The sequence below is a fragment of the Miniopterus natalensis genome, chromosome 3, assembly GCF_054644295.1.
Source record: "Miniopterus natalensis isolate mMinNat1 chromosome 3, mMinNat1.hap1, whole genome shotgun sequence".
In the NCBI taxonomy this organism is placed as follows: domain Eukaryota; kingdom Metazoa; phylum Chordata; class Mammalia; order Chiroptera; family Miniopteridae; genus Miniopterus; species Miniopterus natalensis.
The window spans coordinates 32,124,930-32,140,222 of NC_142083.1; the positions used below are offsets into that span (position 1 = coordinate 32,124,930).

The 15,293-nt window shown below is 36.6% G+C and overlaps 1 protein-coding gene across 1 annotated transcript in view; it reads left to right on the forward strand.

Moving 5' to 3' along the window:
- The window catches only part of CWC27 (CWC27 spliceosome associated cyclophilin), a 147,745-nt gene that overhangs the window by 25,667 nt on the left and 106,785 nt on the right, over positions 1 to 15,293 (forward strand). The window contains exons 8-10 of the mRNA XM_016198761.2: positions 1,000 to 1,079; positions 2,067 to 2,100; positions 4,420 to 4,577. Coding sequence (XP_016054247.2) covers positions 1,000 to 1,079; positions 2,067 to 2,100; positions 4,420 to 4,577 — 272 coding nt within the window. The remainder of the gene's footprint in view (positions 1 to 999; positions 1,080 to 2,066; positions 2,101 to 4,419; positions 4,578 to 15,293) is intronic.

A 15,293-nucleotide genomic window follows, 5' to 3' on the forward strand; every position in this document is an offset into this window, starting at 1 on the left:
GCAGTTTCCCACCTCAAGGTATAAATTTAAAGACCCCTTCCCCCCTATGGTGGGGAAGTCTAGGACGGCCTGCAGCTCTGAAGCCTTGCCAGTGTTCTGGGTCCATAGGAGCCTCTAGGAAAAAAATAGACACCTTTACATTCTTGGTATATTATTGTAAGGCAGAACTAGATTTAAATCCTAGATCCTCTAATATTGACTGGCATTGTGACCTCTAGTAAATTACATAATTTAAGTCTTTTTCTTTTTTGATCTGTTAAATGGGGTTAATATGCCTACCTTATATATTTTCATTTGGGGAAGGGGGGAAATGGGTAGGAATACTGTACTGCAGCACAGTGCCTGGCACAAAGCATATACTTAATAATAATAGTAGTAGTAGTAATTTCATAGTTCTACTTCTTGTATCTTCCTATGTCTTGTTTCTCTACTAAAATATAAATTTATTGAGAACATCAACTTTGAAAGTAAAGCATTTACTAAGTATTTGTTCATTGACGAATGCTGTCATACTGGAGAGGCTCTTCCACATATGTGTTTTCTACTTGTTGGATAGTGCCTCCTAGGTGCACTCATTTGGTTGCTTGGGTATGTTTTAAAAGTGATTCTGCAGTGCAGAGAGTATATTTAAAGGATAATTGTATACATTTATTTCAAATTCCTCTTCTGATTTATCTTCTAAGTTTTAATATCTGGGTCAAAAATTAATTAGTTTAGCTGCATGGCAATAATAATGAGGATTTAGTGTTTGGAAATAGTGATCAATAAACTTATTTTCAAGGATATATCACATTTTGAAAGAAAAAATATTCCTAAAGTAACATTTTCAGTCCATTCAGTAATCTTATTTAAAAGCTTTAGTTTATACGGAAATTTTCAGGAACACATCTCTTTTGCTAACCACATGTATCAGTACTAGAGTTTATGTAAATTTGTTAACTTGTTCTTTTGGAAGACTGCTTCTCCCCATTCACGAGTTTATCTTATATCCGTTTCTAGAGCATGAAGGGGAAAAGCAAAAGCAGTCACGACTTGCTTAAGGATGATCCTCATCTCAGTTCTGTTCCAGTCGTTGAGAGGTTAGTACGGTGCTCCTGTGACCCTGAGTTCTTATTTTCTGGCCCAGGTAATTTATAACTTCCTTTATGAATAAACAGTCGTTTCTCATAAGTCAGATTTTTTTCAACTCAGCCAGGAAGCTAAAGCATTTTGATGATGGAGGTAGTAGAGCTTCTAGCATAATGGAGGGAAGCACTGTGGTTACTTTCACTCTTCCTGCTATCTACCTCAGTTCAACTCATTACATTTAAAATAAATTGTTAAACTTTTGAATCTTGGGATAGTTTGAAGTCTAGGAAACTGTTTGCTTGAACAGTTTTATGTTTAATTCAGAGTTGCTTTGCTAACTTTTCCCTTCAAGTATTTTTGTCTCAGTTGGTATGATGGGTAAAGAAATCAGAGTTAAAGGGTTTTGTGAAAGTTGACACATTTTGGGTCAATCCATTGAATATTACTTCTTACATATTTCAGGAGTCAACAGAAAATTGTCTTACTATCTTTGTTGCTTCTCTTTGAGAAGGGAAGGTCTTACTGTTACATATAATTACACATGATATATTGGGCCAGTGTCTTAAAGGGGAACTAAAATATTGTTGTACTAGGTTTAGCTCATTTTCAAAAATTATGTTTCAAAACAGTTTTTTTTTAATATCGTTGTATTGGAAGGATTTGGTTTCATCAGCCAGAGCACATCAAGCCAATGGAAGAAACTGTTTTCTACAGCGCTTTGTTCATAAAATACATTGTTCTCTATTGTTTGCATTTTGGTCTTTTAATTCTGTTGATTTTGTGTATGTGCTAATGGAGTATACCTCTTATTCTATTTATAAAAAATGACTCATTTTTAGGTTGCTTCCATTTACTGTAGAATGCCTTTCTGAAATTCCTAAGTTGAAATAAGTTTTTTTGAAGTATTAATCTAGCAAAATATTCTAAATTTGGGGGTTATTGAATAATTTTATAATTCATTTTGCAGCTGAAATTTACTTGTTTTTATTATTTTTTAGTGAAAAAGGTGATGTGGCAGGAGATTTAGATGATGTGAGTATTTTGTATAAATATAAGTTGAACAATTTACAGAAAATTCAAAATGTTTATAAAAATTAAATTGTTTTTCTTAAAAGGTTATATATTATTTTTATAATTATACAAATAAAATTTTGAAAAAATTTGAAAAGTGTTATTTATTTTGATATTATATTTTCTTCCAAGTATATGTCTACATGGTTGTGGAATCTTATATATGAATTGCTAGCCCGCTTTTCTCCCTATGATAAAACATTACTTGAATACTCAAAATTCAGATGTCATTAATTTTATTTTATTTTGTTAAAAGTTGAAATGTTGATGCGTAGGCATCCTACATAATGTATGGGAAATACTTGGATCAGTCATTTATAGTAGTGGTATTCCTTCTTTATACACACATTTCAGAAGATCCACTTTCATGACTATAATGGTCTTTATTTATTAGTTGTACTGGCTTAAAGCTGATAAAACAGAAGGCAGAGTTTCCTTTATATAAGAGATCAGGTTTTTCAAGTCATCCATTTGTCACTTTATGTAAAAAAATTATTGATCTGTGCACTGTGTATAATTCAGAATTTTGTATAAAGTTTAAATGTTGAAAATTACATAACTTTCTATGCATTAACACAGCTTCATCTATTACCACAGTCAAAAGAGAGAGTTCTTTCTGACTATGGATCGTAGAGAAAGGATAAAGGTCTTTTCAGGAAACTGTTCAGGAAAACCTTCCTGGAAGAGATGGGAAAGAGACTTGAAAGATATAGTCTAGGAGGTGACTCATACCATACTATTAGGTGAAGGAGAGGGACGAGTCTAGGACAACCACAAGGTTTCTAATTTGGGCAACTTGTTAGATGGCTTGAGGTAGGGAGAAAGATGAAACTAATGTGGTTAATTTTGTTCATTTTGAGATTCAGAGTACTTGGAGGCACCTGTGTAACAATAATATGAGTCTGGAAGATAGTATCAAGGCCTGATATAAAAGTATAGATCTGTTCTCATGGTCTTGGTTGGGGTAAGGCCATCTAAGGATAGTGTGTGGTCTCTCACCTGTTTTGTGTCCCAGATCCTTTGCAGTCACTTAAATTGTAGACCTTCCCAGGAAATATACTACATCCACACACAAAAATTTTTATGAATTTGCAGGGGACTTTTTAGATCTCCTGAGGACTAACCATGAAATACCTACATCAGTGGCTATCAACTTTTAGGGCTAAAGAATTTCTTAAACCTCTCACTGAAAACATTCACAATTTCTATTCCTAGGGATTTGGTTCAGAAAGACTGAGATGAGGGCTAGGATTTTATATTTTTTTAACAAACAATCCATGTTATATAGTCTGAACACCAGACTTTCAGGACCACTGCTCTAAGGGTCTACAACCTCAAGTTAAGAATCTTGCCTCACCATGACTCAGCTGATCAAATAAACAGAATAGAAAAAGACCCCCTTGAAGTAGCATCTTTCTTCTCCTCCCTCCTTCCCACCCTCCTTCCTCCTCCTTTCTGTTAATGCTGGGAACTATTCTGGAAGTTGAAGATACAGCAGTAGGCAAAATAGTCCAGAATATTAACCCCCATGGAGTACATGCTCTAATTATGGGAGAGAGACTTTAAACACATAACTAATTAAAATGCATAGTATGTCAGATGGGTGATAAATGCTTAGGGGGAAAAACAGGGAAGGGGAATAGAGTACTGGAGGTGGGTGGGTAGTTCTCCCATTTTATTAGGGTGATCAGGATAAGTATCACTGAGAGGGTAACATATGGGCAGAGATCTGAAGGAAATGAAAGGGAAAGCAGTGCAGATATATGGAATAAGTGTCTCAAGCTGGGGAGAACAGCAGCTCCAAAGTTGGCTAGTGTTGCTGGGATGGAGCTGTATGACATCATGTCAGAGAGGCACAGATTGTGTAGGGCCTTGAGTGAATTGAGGGTTCGTTGGAGAGTTTTGAGAAGAGGAGTAACTGATGTGACTTAGATTGTAGGAAGACATCTCAGCTGTCCCACCTCCACCTCTTCTATTGAATTAATCCCTGGTTGAGGTCAGTATGCTGGTGAGACAGAAAGAAAACAGTTTGCTACACAGAGGGGCTAGGTGTGAATTGTGTAGACCCTGAGTGGGGGATCTCACACTTACATAGTCCACCCAGAGCAGGTGCCGGGGGATTCCCACTTGCAACAGAGTCTTCAGCCTTTATTAATTCAAAACAGAACAAAGCAAAAAAACAAACCTGGCCTGGGATGCCAGGAGGAGAGGCGGAGATGGACCTCTGGAAGTGAAGGCCAAATGGAATGCCCAGCAAATTCTCCATTTCACTTTCTACAGGATGAAGAATTTGAAAGTGCAGAGCATGATGAAAATATTGATGGTGATGAGAAGAACATGATGAGAGAGAGAATTGCAAAAAAGTTAAAAAAGGACCCAAGTGCAAATGTAAAATCAGCTGGAGAGGGAAATGTGGAGAAGAAATCAGTTAGCCGCAGGTGAGTTGGTTATTGTGCTTCTGGATATCAGAGTATTTGTCTTTTTAGACTTCATTTTAAATTAAGATTGTGTACTCTATTCAACTTATTTTTTAAAATACTATTTTTGTAATGTTTGACATGCTAGTTGTCCTAAATTGGCCCATATGGAAGACTAAAAGAAAATAGACCAGTTTTAAAGTAATTACAGCAATGGTCCTATGAATCAAATTTCTCTTCATTTCTCTCTGATCTCTTTTTGAAAAATCTCTATAAAATTTTATATATGGGGCGGGCGATATATTAGCTAAATGTGGAAGGTTGTGTTTGTTTAATCAATGAGAGCAGTAGAATAATTGTGTAGAATGAAAAGAGAGGTCTTCACATTTAGGTGAGTAAAATTTGTCAAAACTGGGTTAGAAAGTGTATGGGCATGAGAGCATTCTTAAATACCTTTTCAAGTCTGATTTATACCATGTACCCTTCCTAATCCCAATGGTATTATAAAAAAATTTCACCAATGTCTGATAAAGAGTTGTTGAATTTTGTGACTCAACGTTTTCTTCCCCTAAAATTCAACTTAATTGAAAAACTTTCCTTTGTGATTCTGTTGTTATAACTTTATGGTATATATTTTAAATAATATTGCTTTTAAAAAAAGTAACAGTATTTGGTTTCTTTGGATGGCCTACGTTTCGGGGTAAGATAGATGTAACTGCATATAAACAACATTCTTTTTTTGGTTATGTTTCTCAAGCTCATATAAAAAACTTAAAAGGTATTCCCATGTTGTCATTGCTTAGCTCCCTTAATTTTTTCCTGTATGTAACAGAAAAGTAATTCCTGGAAATTGTCACTGATTGTATAATATTTTACATTCAGAAATGGTACTTAGAAGTTACTTTAAGTATCTTTTTTTCTGCAGCAACATTCACCTGACAAGTAATCACTGTTGAATGATTTAAGATAGTAGATTAACTTTGGGCCACTGGTAACTGAGGGTTTCGGTGATTATGTATATGCTCATTCATAAATGGAGGTGATGAGCCTCCTGCCACTTCTCTCACTTTTAGCCAAATCATGAATATAATCATTTTTTTCTCTCATTCAAAACAAGTGTTTTCTGATTTTTAAGAACTATGAATTAAGTTTATAACGTGACAAAAAATACATTTTGAATTTTAATAAATGAACCAAATATTTATTGTTTAAGTGATTCCTTAAGTGTTCAACTTTATCTTGTTGGCCTCAATACAATTTCAAATACTTATAGACCCTGCAATTAATAGAACGTATAATTTAGCAAAGCTGGTTTCTGTAAGAACTAAAGAAAGCTTATTTGACAAAAGTGGCCTTAATAAACATCAGACTTCTCTTTGTAAGTGTTCTCTTCCCCAGATTTTCAGTGTTCATACCTTCTCTCCCTCCATCCTCTCTCTCTCCTACCTATGACGAGAAGTAAAAGAAAAATTAGATCAGGAGAAAGTGCAGAATTTCTAAGGGAAAACACAGTGTTTCACTCTTGTTTATAAGTTTCCAAATTGTCTCATTACCATTTACTTTAATTACAAAAAATTTCCAAAATCATTAGTGCTTTTGATCAGTTATACTAGCGTCACTGTAGTTTAACTCTCAAGTTAGCTTTATGTTAAAAAACAGAAAACCTCTAAGAGTCTTAAAAAATTGTAAGGTGGTGAAAAGGATAATTATATTTAAAGGAAAATCACTGTGCAGTCTAAGTTGAATTATAAAGGAAGTAGTGCCAGCCGGCTAGGATGTCCGTGTGAAATCACTATCCACTTAAAACTCAGTGCTCTTGCTATCTGCAAACTTTTCATCTGGATGTGCTTGAAGTTCTCTGTTATCCTCTGCTCCGTTTCCTGTTTCCTGTTCCAGCAGAAGGGATCAGGGACTAGACTAGCCTACCAGCCCTTTGGGCAAGGAGCCATTCAAAGTATAATTTTCCTGAAAACTTTTGGTATTGCTTTTATTGGTAAAGAAACATCTGGAATCTGTTACAGCTGTTTATCACTTTGGATGTTAAACCTACAGCAGGTTTGTTGAGTACTTAATATTTAGGCTGAGGAATGGTATTTAACAATATCATTTTCAACAAATTTGCATAGAGTAGAATCTTCCCCTAAGAATGTACTCTCAGCAATGTCTCTAGTTGTTCCATTCGATAGTACTCAGGGGTTCAGGAGAAAGAAATCCAAAGCTCTTCCTACTTTCTCTCCTTTCTTTTTCCTCCTTATACTTATTCTGACTTCCTCAGGATTTTGGTCCCTGGTCTCCTCCCTTTTCTAAATGCATCTGTCTCACTCTGTTGTTCAGCCCCCCTTCTCTAAGCCTCTACCTTGACTCCTGGATGTTGATGAGCAAAATCACACAGCCAAATAGAAGCCCAGCCTTAGCTGTGCCTGCACTGCTTCTTCATCACCCAGCTCCCCAAGGGGGTTGCTTCAGCCGCAGTCTCACCCTCATCAGGTCACTGGCTTCCTGTTCCGTGAACTAGGAGCGCCTTCTCCAGCTCTTAACTTTCTTCTCTTTGAACCCTTACTGTTTAAAGGGAGATGAATCCCGCTACCCTTTCAAAATGACTCCACCCTCTTTCCTTTGTCTTCAGTTTTCTCTCTTCGCTGCTTCCCTTCCTTCAGCTTGTGTTAACCATCTCCCAGCATCAAGAGTGAAACCAAAACCACTCATTTTATCTCCTGTCCCCACTTCCTTACTTTGCGTTTATTTCTAAATACACATCATTTAGCTTTTCCCTCATCAGACCACTGAAACTGCTCTCACTAAGGCCACCTAATTGTCAGATGTAATGGCTACTTCCAGCTTTTGTTTTTCTTGGTGCCTGTGCTGTGGAATTTGGCATTTTTATCTGTCCTCTTCAAACTTACCTTCTTCAAGAACTTGATTGTTAAAATGTGATCTGTGGACCAACAGTAGTCAGTCACTTGGGGACTTTTTAGCAATGTTGAGTCTCAGGCCCCACTCCACACTTTTTGAATCAGAACCTGCATTTTAACAGGATCCCCAGGTGATTTGTATGTATATTAAAGTTTGAGAAGCACTCCTCTAGCATGTTAATTTTTATCCCCACTGCTACTAGACTGGTTCAAGTTTATGTCATCTTAACTCCAAGGTCAGCTACTTGGTAGCACCTTCCCTGACTCCCAGGGCATTCCTGTTGCCCCTTTCTGACACTTCTGCGATAGGTAGTATGACATTAGGTTATACTTTTTTCCCTCTTTCTGTACTTATACTGTTTAACTTTCTCAAAGGCAGAGATTGTGTCCATTTATGTTTGTGTCTCTGTAGTCAAACATCATAGGTACCTAAATATGTGTATAAATGTATGAACAAAAAAATAAGTGAATCCTTTATTGACAAATAACTTTTTCCTCCAGATCTTGTAAGTAATTTGTTTATATTTATCACATGGGATATATTGGTCTACCTGTCCCTTACTGAGACATGGGATGTATTGGTCTGCCTGTCCCTTGCTGAAACTGAGCTCCTTCAGAGGCTGTCTTATTTGTCTTTACATCCTCTGAGTCGAACATAGTATTTGGTTATTAAAATGTGTGTAATAAGTGGATGAATAAATGAATGAATACAGTTGTCATTCATTAGCGGAATGTTTTTCATTTTCAACTGCACACTAGATTCACTAGATTTCACTCCCGACTGCACATTAGATTCATATTAGGTTCACATTAGATGCCTGGGCCTCACTCTACAGATTCTGAGTCATTTGATCTGCAGTGAAGCCTGCGCACATCCTTTTTTTTACTTTTTAATTTTTAATTGAAGTATCACATACATATGGAATATATCTGTATAAACTATATTTCATAGCACATGTATCATAAGTGTACAGCTTGCTGAATTTTTACAAACCAGTACACCCATATACCCATCACCCAGATCAAGAGGGAAAACTGCTATTACCTGGAAGTCTCCCTCCTTCTCCATTCTGGTTACTTTCCCCTCATCTCCTGATAGTAACCACTTTCTAACTTCTAAAAACACACATTAATTTAGGGCAATAATACTTTGTAAAGATGCTCCAGATAGTCTGCTGTGCATCCAGGGTTAAGAGCCCTCCTCTCCACCAAACACACACTCCTTGATCACTTCCGAGGTATAGAATAACATAAAAGTGGATTTAAACATTCTGGTATCACCTCAGATCTTTTTTGCAGTCTAACAGGGATAAGACATTTATATCAACTAAAGTGAGTTTCAATCTTTGAAAAAGATAAGAGTCATTATAGTGGAAATCAAGTAACTTTAGAAGAAGGAAAATAAGATATTTGAGTATTCCTAATGTTTTTAAAAGATGTATGCTGGTAAGGATTTAAATCAGTGTCTTTTAACTTGTTCTGTATATTTGGATTACCTGAGAACAGGTGGCCGCCCACCTGATCAAGTCAATCAGAATTTTTGGTGTGGGATCATAGAAGTTTTAAAAAGAACCCAAGTCATTCTGATGTGCATTCAAGGTTAATTGAAAGTTTGGGGTAGTTGGAGTTTGTCTTTTGGAAAGTCCTATTTTAAAGAATCCTTTTCTTGCCTGTAGGTGGAGCTCAGCTTCTGCTAGTTAATCATGGAAACCAAATTGAGTTGTCTGCCCTCCTTGTTTTTAGCATCTGTGTATTGATTCATAGTAAATGGCCAGTGCAATCAGATGTAACAAGTGACTAGATAGTCAGAAATCAGTGTTTTGTTGTGATTACAGTCATTATGGAAATTCTCTTTTACTGTGTAATTTCTATCATTGGTAATTTTATTGTGATTACTCTTCTAAATTATTTTCATCAAATTGAAATATAAGTCAAAGAAACCTTGACACATACCATCAAATCACAGTTATTAAATATTTGATAGTAATCATTCAAGGTTCATTAGAGAGGTAATTAGTTTTGGTGTTGAAACAGTTACTGTGGTACTATTTCTTTTTCATAAACCACCTCTCTTATTTGGTAAAGTTAAGTAGAATTTGTGTTTTACTCATGAGCTGTTTTAGGTTGACTGAATATAAAATATCTTACTATAATGATAGCATCAGGAATTTAGATATGAATATTGCAGTTGAAATTGAATATCTAATGAGTTGGAGTGAACTTTAAATTATGAAGCGAGGGACAATAGTCATAAATACCTCCTGAGGGAGGCCTGGGTGAACACCTAGATGAGCTGTTGCTTTTTGCTATTTTTAGTCTTTCACATCTCCCTTTGTTAGGATTTCTTATGGAACTTTGAATAATTTTCCCCCCCAGTGTTTCTAGCTCCTCAAAACATTAATAGTTTTTCTCTTAGCCTTTGGAAATTTTTGAGTTTTAATATACTTTGTATTCTGGTTTCTCTTACTTAATGATTAGACTTAGGATGTATAGAGTTGTCTTTGTATATAAACTCTGTTTGCTTTAGCAAATTCAAAAAGATAGGACTACACTTAAATTTCAGAAATTTAAAAGATAGTACACATTTTAAAATGATAGTAGAAATTTTAAAAGACTATAGTAATAACGATCAAAATCCATAGGCATTCTAACAACCCTTTTAAAACCATTAGAAACATCATCTCTAAGAAGTCCCCCTCTTCATCTCCTCTCTGGAACATTTATGAGCAAGGAGTGAAGTTGAACAGCTAGAGCATTTCTGCTTCCTTTCCCCTTCTTTGCTCAGGATGTTGTACTTAAGCAAACAGTAAAAGGGAGTAAGGAAAAGAAACACAAGATCTATACACTGGGCAACTGTTCTCTGAATAAAGAAAAACTTCATTTATTATTTCTTTGGTATGGAGTAGTAGTGGTCCAAATATTGTATTTCCAAGACATATTTGGGTTTAACAGTAGATAGGAAGCTTTGGAGCAGTCCTAATTTTAATGAAGCTTGCATTTACTAGAAGTTGGTTTTCAGTTTTTATATGTTCTTTCCTGACCAATCATTCTATTCTCAACACATGTTACTCTTGTTGGGAGTCACTGTGCAGGAATTGCTGTGTGCCAGACAGTACTAGGCTCCAGGGACATGAAAATAAGGGAGAAATGTTTTCTGTCTGCAAACTTTCATAATATAGTATAAGAGTAATAATTAATAAGCAGTTAACTACAGTTCAGTATAGAAGTGCTCTAATAGAAGTATATGCAAAGAATTATGGAGTCTGAGCAGACAATATGTATTTCAGGAAAGGTCAAAGTACCAGGTGAAAAAAAGGGTTGAATATGAAATTGCCATTTCTGTAGGTCAAGAACAGTTGAATATCAGCAATTTCGTAAATTTCACCCTTATACTAGTAAGATAAATTAAACCCCCTTTTTTTGGAGCCATTATTTAAAAGACATAAAATTTTAGCATTAAATTAAATCCTTTAAATTAATGTTGCATAATCTCCTAATATAGATTAGATGGTGGTTCTATTGCTTTTACCTGTTATGTGTAAAATTTTGACAGTAGCAATTATAATATAAACCATACCATCATTTTGCATTTCTGGCAAGCTTCCATTTTCCTTCTGTTTGGATCTTTATAGCAAGAATTTTGGATATTCTGTACAAAACTGTTTCTTGGGCTGTTTGAAATAAAATACCACTTTAAAAATGTCCAGTTAATTCATTGAGAACCTTAATCCATATCCAAGAAATCACCTTCAAAATAAAACAAAACAAAAAATTCTTGAATTTCAGTTATGACTCAGAAATATGACAACCCTGCTGTTTTTCCAATTAGATTTTGTAGGGCAGACAGGAAGCAGTGAAATGCACATGTGGGGAGATTGTCCTATCCAAGTGAAGAGAGGTATTTGCATCTCTTTAGAATGTGTTGATTTGTGTTGCCCTTCAGAGTTACATTCGATGGATCTTGCATTACCAGTTGTTTATAGGGAATGGAATTGTACCTTTGACATGTAGTATGGAGATTATGTGCAGAAAAACGTTCTTTAAGTATTCAGCATTTGAGGAAGTGCTCTCTCTCTACCCTGGAACATACATAATCAGGTTGGAAAGTTTTGAAGTGTTCATTGCTTTCCTGCCTTCCTAGTCCTCCTAATGAATTCACCTGTAGATTAAATTGGCAAGTATAGCCTGGCCAGCGTGGCTCAGTGGTTGAGCATCAACCTATAAACCAGGAGGTCATGGCTCTATTCCCAATCAGGGCACATGCCCTGGTTTCAGGCTCCCATCCCCAGTAGGGGAGCACAGGAGGCAGCTGATCAATGGCACATCATTGATGTCTCAGTCCCTCTTTTCCCCTCCCTTCCTCTCTCTGAAATCAATAAAAACGTATTTTAAAAAATTTGCAAGTATAGTTTGGGTAAAATGAAGAGGAGAAGGGCCACCCAACACACAAAGTTCTTTGTTTAGCACTGGGTTAAAAGCACATGAAATTACACAAGGACCTGACAGAAAATTATAGTTAGTGATTTTATTTTTTCTATTTCTAGCCTTTTTTTCCCCTGCCAGGGATTTTACTACTTTTCAGGTTTCACTTTGCTTTTGCACATTTTGAGTTTCTCCTTTGTACCAGGCACTGTGTTTGGTCTCAGGATGCTCAGATTAGTAAGTCAGTCTCTTTTCAAGTTGCTTAGTGTCTAGTAACACATCTCGTGTATAAGCAAGCAAGGGCTGTGAAGTGTTCGTAGGTGCTTTAGCCAGAGAGCTGTCTGCTGTTCCAGAAATATATTGTTCTTTTACAACATGGCCACACACTTTGCCAGATCAACTTATTTCTCTAAGTTAACCCTCATAATAAATCATAATTTGTATTATGATTCTCATTTTACAGATGAGAAAACTGGACTTAAGGAGGTTGAGTGACTTGTGGCTGGAAAGTGGCAAAGCCAGTACTTGAACCTGCAGTGGTCTGACACAGTTAATGGGGCCACACCAAAAAATATTATATGTTTTACCAGTCTGACCAAAAAATAGGTATTATTTTGATTCATTCACACTGTGTTGGCTGTTGGCATTTTTTATTTGACAACCTAAGGGAAAAGAGGTCGGCATCCCTGACTAAATAGTCAGGTATTGCATGTTTTAAAAGTTCTTGCAGCGCACCGATTGAAAATCACTGGATTAGAGGAAGGAGACTGAAGCAGAAAGACAAATTCATAGATTATTACATTATCCCAAGGGAGAGGTAATTCGGGTCTGACTAAAGTAGTATCTGTAGGGAGGGATTTGAGAGATATTAAGGAGCTAACAGATAGGACGTAGGGAACATGAAGGAAAGTTACAACTTTCTTGTTAGATATTTTAAGGATCCTTTGGTTGTAGGGAATAGAAACCCATTCAAATTAGCTGAAGTAAAGGGAATTCTATGTATGGAATAGGGGAGTTGCATAAAGTCTGGATAAAAGAATTACATACAGGCCTCACAGGAAAGGAAGTTGTCAGAAACTTGTATTTTCCCTTTCCCTCTGCAGCCTCAGACTTTCTGCTATTCTCTGTTCATATGTTCCATTATCTTTTACAATCTGTGTTTTCTCTGGAGGGCTCTAGTCTTGTATCTCTTGTAGTTCAACTCTTCAGTAGTAAATTGACTTTATTTCTGGGTCCCAAATCCAAATTCTCAGGACAGAGAATCTTATTGGCTTGGTTGGATTAGGTATCCATTTAGTTTTGTTATTTGAGGTGATAATGATAATGAAGGGGAGTTAAAAAAACCATGAGGTCTGTGGGTGTGACAGAGATGGCTAGTCCTTCCATCAGCTCCCCTTCCTTTCTTAGTAATATGAACCCCAACTTTTAGCTGGACTTGTGACTGCCTAGTAAAAGACATTCACCAGTCTCCTTTGTAGCTCAGTATGACCTTGTGATCAAATTCTGGCTAATGAGATGAGACAGAAGTGTGTCAGACTTTCAGGCAGCCTTTTCTAATGGAAAGAAGGAAGGGACTAGCCCTCCTTCCTCCCTTCCTCTGGCTACCAGCCACACACAGGCTGGAGCCTGGGTCCTGGAAGACTTCATGGAAGCACTATTTCAGCTTGCATTGTCTATCTTTGGACTTTTTCCATGTGAGATAAAATAACCCTTGTGTTGTCAAAGCACATTACTTGGGGTTTCTGGTAGGTGTAGCAGAGTCTAAACCTGTCTGCTACAGTAAGGTTTTTCTCCCAGAGCTGTGCATAGCGTGGGCTCTCTAATTTGGGAATGTGGGCAGGAGGAAATTAATAGCTGCTTCATTATTTCTCATGCCTTTCTTAGTTGATTTTCTTGATCCTGGAAGAGGATCATATTAATTAATAACACCCAGCCTCTTCACCCCTCTTCTCACTCCTGGCTGATCACCTTGCTTCTTATTTCATTGTGAAATGGAAGTAGCGAGAGAACATCCTCGTTTTCCCGCCTCCAGATCCACCTGTCTGCATCTGGGTCCATGTGCTTCTCGCAGAGACCCTTCCCTCTGCTGTGGTCCTCACACCCTTCCACTTTCTCACACATTTTGGCCAAGTGTTACCCACCTTACTCTTGTCACTTCATACCAAGCATGCTGTCCTTCTCATGGCCCCACAGACACACTAAGCGCTGCCTTCTTTCAGACCTCGGCTTGAAACTTTCTTCTCTGAGATAGTCTTAGGGACCATTCCTTCCCTTCATTCAGTTTCTTGCTCAAATATCATCTCATCCAAGAGCCATTATCAAACTGCACTATTTAAAACAAGAACTATCCAAATGACTTAAGAGATAAATTTTAAAAATTTGTTTGACTTTTACAAAATGCATATCCTAGGACCTACTCCCCTCAAACAAGCAAACAAAATCTCATTCAATATGTCTAGCATGTGATTTACTCATAGTTTTTGTAGCCAATTAACTAATCATGTAAATACATGTTATTCAACCTTTTCCTGTATATCGGGAACATCGGTGAATAAAGGTAGATAAAGTTAAAAGGCAAGTTTGGATCTAGATTATGTCTTTTTCGACGCTAGGCTCAGATGTTTGCAGAAGACAGTGGTCGCCTCCATTCTAGGGAGAGGAAGTGAGAGGGTCCCTTCTTCTAGCCAAAATCAGTTTTTCTTCAAGTTCTGCAACTTTTTAAGAAAAACCGCTGTAGTGTTTCGGCAAGATTAATCTTCTAAATGAGTGGCTTTTGTTCTATTTTGTTAGCCTTACTGAATCTTTGTCTTTATTTAAGCTTTTCTTTTAAAAAGTAGAAACAATATAAACTATTTAGTAATGACCTACTTTGAAGGGGAATCTCACAGAATTCATTACAGTTCTTTCCTACCTTTTTGCCAATTTTGATATGTTAGTAATATTTGATCTCTCCTCCCTCCTTAGTCTTTATTATTTAGCTATTGGCATACCATGTGTATCAGTTTATTCAGTACATTTTACATTTATATTGATTTCAATGTGTTTACTATTTAAATGCACTTAAAAAATATATATATATCTTTATTGATTTCAGAGAGAGGAAAGGAGAGAGAGAGAGAGATAGAAACATCAATGATGAGAGAGCCATTGATCGGCTGCCTCCTGCACGCCCCTGCTGGGGATTGAGGTCGCAACCCGGGCATGTGCCCTGACTGGGAATCGAACCCCAGTGGCCTGGATCCTAGGTCGACGCTCAGCCACTGAGCCACGCCTGGCTGGGCTAAATGTACTTCTGAGAGTGTTAAACCTTAAATACGGTTTCCATTATACTTTGAAGCACTGTATATCAGTAGCCTACTAGACTTTTAATGTAATTTTATATTTAATTTATTTTTCTTCTCAC